We start from the raw sequence: 17,965 nt of genomic DNA, 5'->3' as shown, positions 1-17,965 counted from the left end.
AACTGGAAAGCAAACAATGGAAGGAATAACTATCCAGTTGCAATAAGCAGCAACCTTGTCAACCTCATGGAATGAGATATTCCGTTTTCTTGATGGCTTTTCTACTTAGGTAAGTTACTAACTATCATATAAGGAAATGCCTTCTGTGCCTCTTGCACTGCGATCGTTTAATGCTCTGCTGTTTAGTGATAAGATTGTGTGCATGTGTGTGTATCTATATGTGTAAGTACATGTTTTAATACGTTCCAGTAGCCTACACTTACAAAAGAGTATAACTCGAGTACATAATCAAAACACGAAATTCTTAATCCGTCATGTTGTCAGACAGACCAACTAGGTGTTACAACACTGGCTGATGTACAGCGTATAATGGATCCCGTAAGAGAATGCCATCCTACGTGACTGGCCTACAGAATGCAAGTCACATCTTCCCTCAAATGGATACCTCAGTTGTTCGGCTCTTGATATCCGTCAGTTACTAGAAAAGTAAAGTGAAGACCATCAACTAACACAACCGTGTTCATCACATCCCTATTGGCACATTACCATAACGCGATTGACTGATTACAGTAAGGATCATTTAATCGTACATCTGGAACTGGAGACCTTGTACGACGTGTTAGCCAGGGCTACTGGGGCCAAGCGGCCGTTCCTCGTAGGATGGACTCACCTGCCTGGCAGGATTACAATCACTGTTGAAGCCGCCCACCTGAGTGAAAGGCCCGTCCGTACCTTTCGCATTCTCATCCTCCGATTTGGCAGTGATACCGATCGCTAAAAACTATATGTGTACAGTGTCTGGTTCAACATGCAGTTTAAAAGTTGATCATAAGGTACGTGGGGGTGGTGTCGGGGTGTGTGGAAACACGTTAGTATTGGTATTACCGATCGCGTCACTATCAGCCTGTGACCTACAGGAATTTTCTACCTGAAGGACTCGCCGTAGTCTACAGCGTCGCGGTGAAAATCGGCTGTGGTGTGATGGATATAACAGTGGTCGGCACGTACGATCACAACCGCCTCTCTACCCTCGATGCTCACAGAGGAACTTCCAGATGTGATATATACCATGATTTCGCAAAAACTTCGGTATAGGAAATGTCTTGTTGCACGAAGATTTGAAGTGTTACCCAACTGTGATTTCTCTCGTTTCTCTCGTGGCTGGTCTAGGTGACAGCGTAGGCTTATGATCAGAAATGTGATGGGCATGTGAATGTTCTGAATTATTCCCCTGCGCATGCTAGTGTTGTAAACTTAAAAAGTGTAGTTTCTTATATTGACTAGTTTGGAAAGAAAAGTGATTTTAAACCTCATCCATAATTTCAAATAATAGGGAATAACTCGAAATATTTTTCTTTTCAGCGTTGCACAAGTGCATGGAGTTAAGCCGTATAGAAGAAAAAGGTGTATATGGCGGACGCAACTATGAGAAACTGATTGTGTTGAGGAGGAGGAGGAAGATGAGGAGGAGGAGGAGGACGGAGGAGGAGGAGGAGTGGAGGGGGAGGAAGGAGGGGGGAGTGAACTGTGATCGAAAGCCATGGCCCTAAAAGATCTCACAGGGTTAACAAGCCTGTCCCCTGAAGGCTAAAGTAATGGCAGACCTTTCTTCTCGATCGCGTGTTTCTCGCTTTCGTTTTTATCATTATAATTTTCTTTTGTGAATGTTGATGATTCGAGTGATCTCCTATGTTTACGTTGTTGCGATGGCTCACGATACTTCAGTTTTTATTACAGACATTTATTTTTGTGCTTTAATATTTGGTACAAAGGGGCTTGTTGTCTAATCTAATGATGAAAGGAGTTCGCCTGATTCTTACAAATAAGTAGCAATAACAGAAATAAGGGAACGTTGCATTATAATAATAATAATAATAATAATAATAATAATAATAATTAGTTCAGATATGTCAACAATGATGTTGATGACCTGCCAAATTCGAACCCAAAATATCTTAAAATTTGTTGTGCATTGAAGTCTCCATTAATGACAGACTTAAAAGATACTTTTTCTCGCAAAATGTTCATCGTGTTTTCGGTGACAATGATCCATGTGTTGTGGCTTATCATGCAGATACTGAGCATGGTATCATTGTACTGTGAATGACCTGCAGCTATCTGGTGACTGGTTGGACAAGATGCTCTATTTTAGCCTCTACATCTTTACCAGCAAAAATTCTCGGTTTCTAATCCGAAGCAAGCCGGAACGCTTTTGGCTTGATCAATTTGATCCCGGTATGCCTTCGCAGACGTACCTGGCAGTGCAATCGACTGTGGTTGTGGGTTGCAACCAGGGTAACTTCATTCCATACCAAAAGACTTGTTGAGAACTGGAAGCCTAACACATTCAAGAGCCACGCGTTCTAAGGGTAGAGGTGCATAGTGAAGAATATATGTGTGTATTATTTATTCGTCGGCAAGAGAGAGAGAGAGAGAGAGTAATCATTGGCACAGAACAGGATGAAGAGGCTTAACCTCACTTGTGACAAAAGATCCACACATTCCGTATTAAGACCAGCCAAACTATATCTTCCTTGGAATTTCTGTACATTTTTGCACATTTATTTTTAAATACATGGACTGGACATTGACCTATGTCACAGTTGTGGTTATGGATGCCCCTAGTCCTGTTAAGTGTTACTATTTTTTCAGTCTTGTGTATGTTCGTTTGTGCCGTCATCGTATCTTATAGTAAACTGTAAATTTCTACCATCATGTATTTGTCCGCCTGAAGATCTCTTATTTATTAAAGTGGACAGGAGTCATAAGTTGTGCTACATAATACATACATCATATATTCATAATCTAAAGCGACAGATACCCACAAACCAGTGAGATGTTTAACTCCTCCACGTAAAAACACTAATTAAATATACTAATGGGTATTTTCAATAAAATGATTTGTTTTAAACACATGACACTATATATATATATAATATATATATATATATATATATATATATATATACATATATATATATATATATATATATTATATATATATATATATATATATTATATATATATATATATATATATACACACATATATACAACCAAAGTTATCTTTACCATTTTTGTTTACATAGTGAGAAAAGCAAGTGAATAATACATTCCATATTAACCAATAATTCGCTGCCTCCATCAACAAAAATCTTAATATGCAAAGAATAATCCATCTGCGGATGATAACGACTTTTGAGAAAGACGAGAAAAAGAAAATTATATATCCTTAATGCCGAGATAAACCCATGACATAACGTCTAAAGAAGGAACTTCATTACAAATGCGCAGTGACTGGTTGTATAGATTTTAGCAAAGTCATGGAGAGAGAGAGAGACTTACTCACTGCAGTACTGAGATGATTCTTCTCCTCCCTCTAAAACGTGAAACCTTCATTCAGTTGCCAACCGCTCTATAATTACTTTGGACTTCATCTGGAAGGTTGAAATTCGCAGGGCTACAAAGCTTCGTGTTGGGAAATCCAGTCGCATACCCAACCTTCGTAGCTTTCCGAAGTCCTCAGCCCTCGCGTCAACGTTCGTTCTCCGAAGTCCTGTTTTCCTAACCTGGGGGGTTACTGTTTGTTTGTGTGATAACGGAGGCCGTGGATGATCATGTATGCTATCTTTTCAGGGACTTGGCCTCTGGGTTATACCTGGCCATCTACTTCGTACTTTACTTCACTTGTTACTACAGACATTGTCGTCAAAAGGTGCCCTTTGCTCCATACACACCTTTCTGTACAGCATCTTTTGTCTAACGTGTAAATCGCATGCTATTATAACAGAAATTAGGCTTAAAACTATCCCATGCAAAGGGAGACAACCCTAAAATCTATCACTGTGATCGCTCCTTTTCCGAGAATGTGGAAGTCGCCAGCTCTGTCCTTTTTCTTGAAATTCTTTTATCCTTTTCGTATTTGGAGGCATCTAATCTGTGTTTGAATTCATTGTTTTCAGTCGTTTTATTCTTATGCTACCTGGGCCGACTATTCTCGTCAAGAGCTGTTCTTACCGAAATTATAAAGCAAAAAACAGAGGTGAGAAATGCGCGTTAATTACCTTGGACGAAACAAACTGAAACTTTAAATGAACGACAGTCACGTTTCCAAGGTCAGCTCATGACCATCAAGGGTCCTACTGCAGCGCACGTTAAATTTTTTTTACTTTTTATTTATTAATTAATTTTTTGTTCCATAGATTAACCACCTGAGTTTCTTGCCAGCTGGGGGTTTCCCTAACTTTTTTCAGTAAGTGGAATGGTGACTATGGGTTTTCCCAGTCTACTCGATACCAATTTCGTTGTTTGGGTGTAGGCTCTCCGACGGTTTCGTAAAATATCTTTATACGCCTTTTGAACATTCCTTTCAACCCCCGCTCACCCCCCGCCCCCCATTCATTTTTTTAGCAGGAAATGTCAATGCAATCCCCGACTGTTCAGTATCGAATTTATTGTTATTGTGACGAGAAAAATCACTCAAGGTTAAGTTAAACATGAATAATCGGAGAAAAGGAATGTCGGTATAGAATCAGTTTAACCTTATTAATTATGTGTGCTTTTACATAAACAGCAACAAAATAGAATACAATCAGCGGTAATCAATATACGGGCTGCATACCTTTCATAAGTCTCCTCGTTTACTAAGCATTCAAGTGATTCCAGAGGCAATTGGAAACTCCTTAAAGACTCTCTCTCTCTCTCTCTCTCTCTCTCTCTCTCTCTCTCTCTCTCTCTCTCTCTCTCTCTCTCTCTCTCTCTCAAGGACACCGTAGACTGCACCACGGAGTTTCTTCTAACCGTGTGTACGCACGATATAACAATCCACGAGCTGTGTAATATACCTACTATGTGACAGGGTGATTCCACATCAGTCATTAGTTTTACCTGGCTTGCATTATAATTGGAAGTTACATACTAGCATCGAAAATACGATGTTCAAGTTAACCAAACTGACGGCAAAATCTTCTGTAAGCAACAGACGTCTGCAGAATATCACCACTGATAAACAGTTATGCACGACAAGGAGTTTTATCCCAGTACGAAACCATTTACCAAAACATAACAGTGCAGGCAAATTGGTACAAACACTTTGGTTCTCCAATGCTATGGAAATGAAAAGAAATAAAATTATTTAGATAAATGGAAAACTCGACTTAGAATTATCATTCTCAGGAAACAAACATCGGACAATGCTCCGTTATCAACACCTCCACAATCTCTAACGGAATTCCTGTGTTAGTACCTTGTGGGCACGAACAAAAAACGTCTAATCCAAAACGTCTAATCCTGCCTGAAGAAATGTGACAAAATTTAGCGCTACTTCCAAGTATGGAATTGGCCACCGCGGGAGATGTGGTGAAATTCACATAAAAAAAGTGCCTGGAGTTCTATAAATTTACATGGAAGGCATATATTAGTAAGACTTAAAACGCGTTTGCATCAGAAATAGTTTATTATTCCTTAAACTGGAAAACCTTTGAAAATTGTCAACCGACATAACGACGTGAAAAAATTCGAAAGCTTGAGAGGAAAAAAAATTTAATAAAACAATGCAGAAACTGCATAACATCATTGTAGAGTTTCTAGTTTAATGATTAATAAAGTATTTAGGTAAACCAGTTAAAAAAAAATCTTAAGACTGGACATTTTTTATGTTAACTTAGCAACGCTAAATTGCGTTAATCCTCTTCAAGTAGGACCTAACATTCTTGTTATTGCTCACATGCTACTAACACAAGAATTCTGTTATACTAAGGGGGTACCGATAGCATACAATTATGTGATTTTAATGATTCCCGAAAACGACAAGTCGATTTTCCAATATTATTTAACTCGTTTTAAATTTTATGCTTTTTTTTTTCAAGTTAAAAGTCCTCCGAGCACATCAAGTAATTTTAAATCTCTTCTACCTCTGATAAGTGGGTAAACACGTTAAGTGACAACTGAATGACAGAATTTTCTTCAAGTCACCACAGTTCAGCCAATTAACACCGTGAAGGTCAAAGTCTCAATCAATACTCTTTAGCTATTTACCATAAAAATAAAGTTTTCTTCTTATTGAATTAAAACCCTACCCTCAATTGTAAAATTTCCTCCACCTTCGCCAAGAATTATGACTGGATACATTTACACATTCCTATGCTAAATGCAAATTCATTTTTGTACAGATAAGAAGAACAAATACTCTCGTAAAAATAAAAGAAGAATAGAGGGGATGTTTTGACTAAGCTATGTTAACGACACTTAATTATTACATGACAAAGTTAGACGACTAAAGTTTTGATCCAAATATTATGCAATGCTTAAATCTGGTAATTAAAAAAAAAGGTAACAACGAATGGCTTCGTATGCACTTCAACAGAAAGGTAATCATTGCAGGAATCGGACGCCTTACACATACACTGCGGCTCTCACTTTTACCTCTACAAGTACTCTGATGCTTCCTGGATATTAATGACCTTCCATTACATTACCTTAATCACGCAGTCTATTCAGCTCTTTCCACGTCTTATGCTCCTTTTTCCGCTTAACACTTTTAGATTTTTTTTTCACCCGTCTACTGTCTTCCATTCTCTCAACAAGATCAAACTATCTCAAAACACTTGAGGCCATCCTTTCATCTAAATGAACATTTTGACAACTTCATCACTGTTTACTTAACATTCTAACGACTTCACCTCTCTTTACTTGCAACATAACTACATTGCAAACAAATTGCAATCTGTTGCAAATTTTGTATTCATATTCGGCATTAGCTGCTCAAAATTCTGAAGTCTCCAACCTTCCTTCTTTCATTCGAATTCAGCATCCACACCTCACTACTACTATAAAAGAGAGCTACTTGGCAGTCCCTCCATACACCCCACTTCTTGGCTTCAACGAACGCTTGAAGAGTGATCAAAATGTTTTGACCACACTACCTTCCTTGCTTCATCCATTTCCCCCAACATCAAGCGCTTTCTCCTAAACGAGTTGGATTCAGAGGGAAATAAAGTATGGTACAAGGGTCAATTCCATCACTTTTCTGAAAATTTTCATATCATTCGCATAGGCATTTGAGGGTAAACATATTTGATGTTGGTAGGACGAGAGAATAGGTAAAGTAAAGAAGGTAGTGTGCGTGCAAAACATAAATAAGACAGACTAACAGATACACAGCCTAGACAGACAGACAGGTGTGATCGATACATATATAGTATCTATATAGAGAAAGACATGGTTCCACAATGCTGAACTTAGAATCTACATGAAGAAAAGAAGTGAAATTTAAACTGTCTGAAAAACTTGAACGCAAGTATACTTGTGTATATTTAGTCATCAGCAATATAAACGTTTATATAGCTGTAAAAGCAACCTTGAAGTCAATGGTTTTACCTAATACAACCTTCGTATGCCATAGCCTTCAAATCGAATCCAGAAAGATGCCATAAATATTATTGATTACAAGGTTATGAGACTTCTTATAAGTTTACGCGCGTTTGTGTATGTGCATGTGTAAGTGTTGTTACTTGGTATTTTCTTTTTAGCTTACTAATAATTAAACTAATAAAGAAAATATTCTAAGCTTTCTATTTAGGGACCTCTCAGAACAAAATGTCTTTGGCTCCGAAAGGAAATGTATTTTTACATTTGTTTATTTTATCAATTTTTCTAGTTATAGTGCATGAAATTCAAATTTAACTACTTAATAACTGTAAGGGACTGGAGACTTCATTATATATATATATATATGTATGTATATATATATATATATATATATATATATATATATATATACATATATATATATATATATATATATATATATATATATATATATGTGTGTATATATATATAATATATATATACTATGTGTGTGTGTGTATATATATATATATATATATATATATATATATATATATATATACATATATTATATATATATATATATATATATATATATATATACACACACATATGTATATATTCACATCACACACACACACACACACACACACACATAATATATATATATATATATATATATATATATATATATATATATATATATATTATACTGCAAGAGCCAGAGGGATAGAGTAAAAGGCATCTGTTCCTAACGCTATATATATATATATATATATATATATATATATATATATATATATATATATAATATATTACATACATACATACATACATACATACCGAGGGTACAGCGCAAGACGAAAAACGTCCATCAGCTGCCTTTCACTTTGTCTTGTACCCTGAAGAACTGTATAACAAATACGCGAATGTTCTTGAAGCACGCACACATCCCACACACACACACACACGCATATTATATATATATATATATATATATATATATATATATATATATATATATATATATATATATATTATGACGAAGTGGCCTAGAGTATCTGGGTCTGGATATCATTAATACTTGGGGAAAGTAGCCAAAGGTCTGTGTCTGGACACCATTAATATTTGTTAACCCAAATTGCCAAGTATCTGGTTACTACACTTACCATTTGTACTTGATAGTGCAAGAGACCCTTTTATTCCTGGGTCCCTTTGTACTTGGGGCACAGTTTGATCAAGTACTTGGTAATTGCTTACCTCACTACGGCCAGACACCTGACACTTCATCACAAATACTAAACGACTGAATACTCTAAAGGTAACAGTGATCCCTTATAGAACTGAACAGTCAAGAAAACAATCAGTTGAAGTTCATTAAAATGGATGTGAGGTAATCTTAATTAAAGGGTATCACTCCTTCTGCAATTTCAAATCTAAGTATTTCCCTGATTCTGATTCATTTGAGGGAAACGGCACAATTACTACTCTATATTTCTACCTAAACAAAAATAAAATATAATACTGGTGGTACAATAAAATGCTCATATAAATTTTAAATACAAAAATTTATTTCTAAATTCAAAATTTATAAGTGAAATTCACAATCTCAGGGAAATTGTTATTACTTGAAAACAAAAGTTTAATTAATTCTTGAATTAATTATTAAGCAAAATTAAATCAAAGTTTATCAAGAAAATTAATTAAATTAAATTATAAGGCAATAATTAAAATTGAAATAAAATTTAATTAAATACAAATTAATTTACAAGTGTTAGATTCAAACAATTACACAATAGAATATTATTCAAACTAATTAAACAAAATAAAGACAATGCAAAATAAAAACATAATGCATAATATGAAAACAATTAAAGCATTGACTATACAAACATTAAGCATATAAAATGGACATGTCAAAAGAACAAAGCAGAAGAAAAATGTATTGAAAATTATAATTTTATCCAAATACTGTAAAAATAAAAACCTCAAAGTGCATTTCAAAACATTTGAAAAATACCTGTACACGCAGTTGCAACTCCTCAATCAAAAGAAAAAGCCTGTTACAATTTCAACCTCTTCAATATTTTCGTGGGCGCCTTCACAAAAATAATATTAATAACACTATGCTCAGATTCCACAAACACATACCCTAAAACAGTTACTGAGTGACCAGCTCAAATACAAATGTGGGTTACATTACGTTAATGAAACAGTCTCGCGAACGAGCGAGCGCGAGAGAGAGAGATTTCTCCCTAACGCACCCAACCAGATATCGGAATCGAATGAATAGTTCTCTATTCCCATAAGCGTATGGGCATATGGGGCGATTAGCATCGAGTTCAAGACCAAAACATATTACGTCATCTCTCTATGTTAAACATGAATAACATCATTGTAGGGAAGGTTCTCGAAGGACTCGATGCTGCCTGGGAGGTCCCTACGCATGTTTGTGCGGATAAAGAAATCAGCTGACTCAGACATTCTCAAGATTTGAATAACAACCTTCTCTATTACTCTTTCTCTCTGTCTTACGTACGTCTTTCCTCTCTCCGCCTTATGTATGTTTAAAAATGAAAAGTTACACTACTTAACATGTGTTATCTTTAAATCTGGGTGGGAATCTGAACAAAAAACATACATTTCATAACATGATACACAGGTTCTGAGGTGAATTAATCATATCACCAAAATGATAATTGCATTACAAAAATTGCATTATAAGAAATATATATATATATATATATATATATATATATATATATATATATAATATATATACACGTATATTGTGTGTGCACTTAAATACTGCAAAATATCTTATGGTTCTGGTCAGAGAACTAATACCTTTTCTCCGTGTCACTGGAGAAAATAATAAAATAAGTAGAACTGTTCTACAAAAAAATTTTTGGCCGTAGCTTGGGCAGCCCTTATAGCCTAGTACCACATAATTTATATATGTGGGTTACTCTGGAACAATGTTACAAATCCCATAAAAGCGAAAATGCAATGTATTAATACCATTATACTATTCTTCTTGCATTTTTATATTTGTTTATATATTTATTTACGTGTTATTGTTTTCCTTTTAATAAGTGAGATCTCTTATTTCTCTATTTCCCTTTACTTCCTCCTACTTCTACCTAATGAATATCATATTATCTGGAAGCTTGAATTTCGAGTCAATGGCCTCTGTGGCTTGTTCCGTATGAACGGGTTTCATACACTGAATAATAATAATAATAATAATAATAATAATAATAATAATAATAATAATAATAATAACACCTAAAGACATAACTTGGACGAGACATATCGACGATATTTTAACTTTTCGGAATCCTAAATGGGGCCATTTTAATTAATTTCTTTTCCAAATCATATTAAGAGCGTTAAATTAACTAAAATTCGTGAAACGAGAAAACAAAATTTCATTTCAGACGTCTTAATCACTACAGACACCACAGAACACAAATTTACTGGCTATAGGAGACCTTATCTTAAATTCTTTTCCAGTTATTATTATCTTAGAAAAACTAGAATTGGCATACAATTCAATCTTACGACGCTCAGGATTTGCTATCCAGAATATTTACTGAATGAATTTAAATTGATTCATAAACAACTACCAGCTTTTAAATTTCAATCAGATGTTCGAGTCTTCTATGGTACCCGACAAGGGAAACTATGGAGACAATAATAAAATCGAACTCCATATCTGGACGGCATTAAAAAGCTAGGTCAGACCACAGGACGTGCCAATCCTTTTGTTTTCAGCCGTCCCCTCACTATCGAAAAACTGTATTTAATACACACAACTGTATATATAAAAATCTGTGCTACTTTGACTTGTTACCTACGCGTCATCTACTCCGAGGCACTGGTACTAAAACAAGGCGGAAACATATAGTATATATATATATATAATATATATATATATATATATATATATATATAGATATAATATATATATATATACATATATCTATATATAATATATATATATTATATATATACATATATATAACATATATATCTATATATATATAGATATATAATATATATATATATATATATATATATATATATATATATATATATATATATATATTTTCACAGCATATACTACTACACTCCACTATTACCTTTAATTCTCCTTATTTTACTCTCACACTGTACTCACACTTTCTTTCGTTATTACTCTGCTTATTTAAATTCAATTTTAGTTTCTGTGCGTTTCTTCCTCGCCTTAACTCAAGACAAGGCGTTTCTATTTTCAACATAACGGGAATACACCCAACCACTTCTTGTTGTAACTGAGGGCAGGTGACGCCATGCGTTGGCGGTAGTTCCCAACTGCTTGCAGGATTTTGACCAAGGCTACTACCACATCATCTACGCCTTTTTATTTTTCTATTTTTACTTATAAAAGTAGATGTGTGTGTGAGAGAGTATTTCTTTTTTACTAAACTTTTCACGTTCCTTGATAAAGAGTAGGAGGAATGAGCAACGACTGTGGCTTCTCCTTATTACTGGATTCGGTGGCCCAAAACAAGCGAGTTAGTCCTTGATAAATCCTACCGTACCGTTAACGTGATAAGACTCCCAGATGAAGACTGGCGTCGGTAATGTCTCCGTTTGCCTGCCTAGGTTATCTGCCGTTTTTATTTGCATTCTAAATACGACTGGAGAGGAATTCTGCTATCTTTCTTTGAGTAACTATCCGTGTGTGTGTGTGTGTGTGATTATTTTTCTTTACGGGTGAATAATCTGTCGGAAGGACGTCCACGTCGTTTTCATGAAAAGGAAAGAAAAACGGAATTATGGACCGTCGTATCACCGGCCGCCATGCCTACTACCAAGGTCTGGAGAGTATGCTACATGCTCTGGACATTGCCTACTACTGCAGGTTAACTAGGTGAAGCCTCTATCTATCTATACACACACACATTGGAATATTGCTTCGCATTAAAGAAAACAACAGCGGCATTAATAAGTAGACAAAAAATAAATAAATTAAGGAAAACATAATGGAAGCCATTCACTCGGCGACAATTTCTTATACAGTAGAGTGAAGTGTCGACGAAAGACTTGAGACGTGGAAGCTGACGTTGCATCATCGTCACCCAGCTTAGAGGCCAAGGTACGAGGTACGGCTGTGAGTCATTCAACTGCCAGACCTATTCATCAAAGAGGAATGCAAACCCCGTTCCAGTTGGGCAGCTATTATTCAACTTGCAAAAACATCAAGGGATCCGCAGACTTCCCAACGCTTTTTTGAAATTTCATGCGGTAAACAAACAGTAAACAAAATGAAAATACCAAATAAACGTATGAATTGTCCATGTCATAAATAACTAATCGCAAATTGGGCAAGATCATGTCAAAGTCCTAGTTGCAATTTTAATACGTATTTTCCTTCAAATAAGAAGTTTTCTCAAACAGGAAACAGCTAGTGAAAAAGATAAAAGTCATTCCCACCGTCATCTACTGACTGCTGAAGCCGCGAGGAGTGGCCCCCCCCTCCCCAACCCCAAGTCCTAATACTAGCCTTCTTATGAATTGCATCTATACAGCGCGCTTATTAACTGAATACTTTGATCATCTGCGTCTTGCAAATTCAGAATTCTGAAGGACTTCACCTCACTGTTTTAAACTTAGCAAAATGTTTATTCGGTTTTATTTAAATCAAAAATGTATTTATCATTTTTTTCGCCTTTATATTAGCTTCAAACCTCAAGCCTTGAGTTATTTAGAGCTGAGGCATGAGAGAGAGAGAGAGAGAGAGAGAGAGAGAGAGAGAGAGCGAGAGAGACGAGAGAGAGAGTAGAGAGATAGAGAGAGAGAGAGAGAGAGAGAGAGAGAGAGAGAGAGAGAGAGAGAGAATATCAAATAAAGCCAAGTAGTACAGGTTAATTCTGGTGGAATGTCATTTTCTGTTGGTTGCATTTTCTCTGAACTACAAAAAAAAAAAGCAGAGAAGATATATATAGATATGAAAAGGAAATTTAAGATAGATATATATATATATATATATAGATATATAATAGATAAGATATATAATATATATATATAATATATATATATATATATATATATATATATATATATATATATATATATATATATATATATATATATATATATATATGATATATATATATATATGATATATATATATATATATCTATATAGTATATATATATATATATATATATATAGATATATATAATATATATATATATATATATGCTATATATATATAGTAATTCAATTATAAAAGGAGTGAACGGGATGGTCAAAGTATATAATTGTTTCCACAGAATAAACCTGAAACTGAAGCAACTGTATACAAACAAATAGCCTCAGTGAATTGTTAGGCTAGTGAAACGGCTCCGTTATTGTGTCATTTTCTTGCTGACCCATTGACCCAATGACTAATAACGCTGTAGGTATTGCATACTGACCACAAAAATTTGGAGTCTAAAACATTTGTCTCCGAATACAACTCCACACATATATAATATAAAATGCCAGTAAAATTAAGCATACGTTGACTAAGACAAAAGTAAGCAAAAGATAATTTACTGCACATACCTCACAAATATATTTCCTTCATACCTCACAAATATATTTCCTTCACTCATTTTCAGGGCAGGGGAGTCATAAGGCGAGAATGGATGACAACATGGGAGATGGGAGTGAATCAGATATCAACAAGTGCAATGAGCAGTCTGAAATTACTTCACGCAACAAAGGTGAGACCACAAACGACAGAGGCAACGCAGATGTCGCCATCGCCATTCCCATTGACGATACGGCAGGTGTGACAAGTGTCGACGAGTCACGTACAAATCCCGTTCCGAATTTAAACAACGAAACTGATACAAGTGCCAACACCTGTCTCTCTTCGAGAGTGAATAATAAAAGGAAAAATTCGTGTGCCAGTCATGAAGTTAGTGCAAACAGAGTTATCGATGAGGACGCGAGTTTGGTTACAGATGGGTGCATAGGCAATGGGCATGGACATTTCGACGAGCGTTCCGACGTTATTTTCCTTGAAAGTGGCGAGGTAATATCAGACAGAACAGCTGAAGCAGTGAACAGTATCGTTGTAAGTAACGCGACAGAATTAACTAGTATCAGTGAGTTAAGCATAAACGATGAAAATCTGCCTTACTTTATCAACAACCAAGAAAGTCCTAGAAAAACAAACCTTAGTAACAGCTCAGAGTCACTGACCGACCGTAGGCTAAACAATGAGAATTTAGTTAGAAACAGTGCTCTCCATGACGGCCAATCACACAAAAATGCCGAAGATATAAGTTCAGAAAGTCTAAACTTTGTAAATAACGAAGCCAATTCGGTTAGAGGCGACATCAACAAAAACATCACAAATAGAAGCAAAGATCGCGAAGGCTCGCCAGATTTGAACCTCATCATCAGCGCAGATCTTCCTTCCAACCAGAGCTTGAGCCGCAGCAGTTCTGTTAAATGCAACGCCCTCCATGACAGTCAAACAAACGAAGGTCTAGGAAACGCCGAGAGTGTCACTCACTCACGTCCAGTGGCTGGCCGCAACTTGAGTGATGGCAGGTCGATAAACGCCACCATCCTCCAAGGGAACCAGTCAAGCAGACACATGAACGTTGATGGCTCTGGGAACCCAAGCCATACAAATGGCACAGTTCCTTCGGCTAACATTCCCGACAGTGCTTTACGGGCTCGTAATTTGACGCCAGTCAATTTGAACAGACGAGAGAGGAAGAGAAAATGGCTCTTTATAAAGTACTGGGTAAGTGGCGTTAGCCCATTTTTCGGGCATTTTCAGACCTAAATTATATGATCAATTATTTCCTTTCCATTTTCTTTATGATTCTCCGTAGTTTCACTCCATGTTTACCATAAACGGCAATAAATTGGTCGTATTTCATACGTGCCATAATTTCCTTGGATTTTATTCGATTTGCAGGTCGTTATTCACCGAATCAAAATTCAGTCATTGTGCCTAGAGAGAATGCCATAAAACTCTTTCCTTTTACTGCAGATAACTTTCAGCCTTACAAAGGCACCTTGAGAAACGAATAACATAAACGTAAAATCTCATCGCTGAAAAATTCTCTCGCGAAATCTTTGCCCAACGGCTCTGTTCTCTAGCAACGAAATAAATATCCCCTCGTAGTGATTCCTTCTTTTATCCAATTCCAATTCAGGCATTGAGGGACAAAGTGGTGATGCTGCTGCAGTCCCTCGTGGGACCGTCCTCCGGAAGACAGCAATGGAAAAGGCCTCTAGATAGCAACATGAACCTGGCGGCTTATGCAGTTGGACTCGCCAATATACTGCGGTTTCCTTACTTGATGATCAAACATGGCGGAGGTAGGAGAGAGTTATGTATATTCTCTCCCTCTCAATTGCATATGGTTCCTCCCCAGAGGCCCTGTCATTTCGTGAACTGTAATTCGCATTTATGCTGTAACTACATTGTGTGCCTTGCTGAATATAATTTTTTTTTTCTCCACCACTTGCTAGAACTTTTGATAGGGATGAGAAATGATACCGTATAATTATCATAATGACAATGCCGAGTCCTGCGATAACTGAACTTCCATGGCTCGTAATAAGGAAATCTAGTTTGGAATAACTGAAAACCAAATTGCCTCCTTTCTAGACCTGAGTCTTCAGTCTGCCATTCCGAATCATTCATGTTCACCTTTGATTACTTACATCACATTTTTTTCCAATATGTTGCAGCAACTTTCCTCATCTCTTACGGCGTTAGTCTGGTGGTGATCGGCTTTCCTTTGTATATGGTGGATATCTCTCTCGCCCAGTACCTGAGCCTTGGGCCTACGAGCGTCTATTCCTCCTTGGCCCCTATGTTCTCAGGTAAGCAACGACTGAAGGACACCATGCGGAAAGGTTCAATCCCGAACATGTTGGTTTGCACGTCTGGCTCACCTTTTCATATGAAGTTTATTTTTACACCTATAAAATTAATTCACTTCTGATGGGTCTTGTTCACTAAAATGGCCCGAATTTTTTTCACATTTTTTCATCTAATTATTTATGAAGTAGTTCAGTTATATTTTCTTTTCTAATAGCTGATCTATTTTGTCTGTATTTCCTATTACCTTCTGTTATGTCTTTCAATTGATCACCATATCCTTTGGAAGCTTGAATGTTAAGTCAATGGCTCTTCTAAATAATAATAATAATAATAATAATAATAATAATAATAATAATAATAATAATAATAATAAAATAATAATAATAACAACAATTTCCTGTATTCGTTACTGACAGTTTTCCTAATAACTTTAGCAATATTTCACATTTACGATATAAGTTATTGAAGCAACTATTTATACTTGGCAGGTCTAGGCTGGGCAATGATAGCAACTGCGTTTTTCGTCAGCATTTATTATAGCGTTGTCCTGTCTTGGATCCTTGTGTACTTATACCAGTCCTTCGCAAAGGTCTTGCCTTGGAATAACTGCAACTCCAAAAGAGAAGGTATCACGATAGTAACCATTCTTCCTATCTAAATTTACATGGTGTATGTATGTATATGTATACATACATACATACAAACATACACACACACACACACACACACACACACACACACATCACACACCACACACATATATATATATATATATATATATATATATATATATATATATATATATATATATATAACCTTACCTTGTGAATATCTGATGTGATGTGAATTTGTCACTAATGGGTTATTCGTGGTTTAGTATTTAAAAATATGAGTCAAATTAGAGAAAAACCATCAATATACCCACACACACACACACGCACGCACACACACACACACTATATATATATATATATATATATATATATATATATCTATATATATATATATATATATACATATATATATATATATATATATATATATATATATATATATATATAACGAATCAGAATTAATCTATTTTATGCTTTTCTTCAGAGTGTGGCCAGCCCTTCGTAAACAACACTATTGCGGCAGCTGAGGAGTTTTTTCAGTAAGTTTTGGGCGCTGTGTGAATTTTATTGCCGTTAAACAACTAACCTTGGCTTCACAGAACCCAGTTTTTGTTGATCCCAGCGCCAGCAAAGGCTTTTCATGGAACAGCAGAACTATAAACCAAGAAAAGCTATGATACACACACACACACACACACACACACACACACATATATATATATATATATATATATATATATATATATATATATATATATATATATATGTGTGTGTGTGTGTGTGTGTGTGTGTGTGTGTGTGTGTATGTATGTAGATATCATACAGTACTTCAACTCTAAATTATCAGTCCCAAGGTCCCCCTCTCGCCCAAAACAACCGAGATGACGAAAGTTTAGCTATACAGTAGAATTAGTATAAAATTATTTTAAACAAAACTCGACATTCTTCACCATAAACATCAAGTGGAACTGAATATCTTAAGAGGGAAAGAAACTTTTACGAATCCTAATCTTCTGTAGGTTTTAGCGATGGAAAAAAATTTTAAAAATAAATAAAATATTTAAAAAAAATTGAGACTAAGTTTGAATAAAGTGGGGTGAAGGAAAAACGAAGAT

The 17,965-nt window shown here is 35.5% G+C and overlaps 1 protein-coding gene across 1 annotated transcript in view; it reads left to right on the top strand.

Moving 5' to 3' along the window:
- Positions 1–489: 489 nt before the first annotated feature.
- LOC135200843 (sodium- and chloride-dependent GABA transporter 1-like) overlaps positions 490–17,965 on the top strand; it is a 29,583-nt gene continuing 12,107 nt past the window's right edge. Inside the window, exons 1-6 of the mRNA XM_064229540.1 lie at positions 490–833; positions 14,000–15,141; positions 15,560–15,725; positions 16,101–16,235; positions 16,725–16,862; positions 17,335–17,389. Coding sequence (XP_064085610.1) covers positions 14,023–15,141; positions 15,560–15,725; positions 16,101–16,235; positions 16,725–16,862; positions 17,335–17,389 — 1,613 coding nt within the window. The 5' untranslated portion in view covers positions 490–833; positions 14,000–14,022. The remainder of the gene's footprint in view (positions 834–13,999; positions 15,142–15,559; positions 15,726–16,100; positions 16,236–16,724; positions 16,863–17,334; positions 17,390–17,965) is intronic.

The sequence above is a fragment of the Macrobrachium nipponense genome, chromosome 27, assembly GCF_015104395.2.
Source record: "Macrobrachium nipponense isolate FS-2020 chromosome 27, ASM1510439v2, whole genome shotgun sequence".
Classification (NCBI taxonomy): domain Eukaryota; kingdom Metazoa; phylum Arthropoda; class Malacostraca; order Decapoda; family Palaemonidae; genus Macrobrachium; species Macrobrachium nipponense.
Note: the sequence above shows the minus strand (reverse complement) of the source record. Positions and strands in the feature narration are given on the sequence as shown.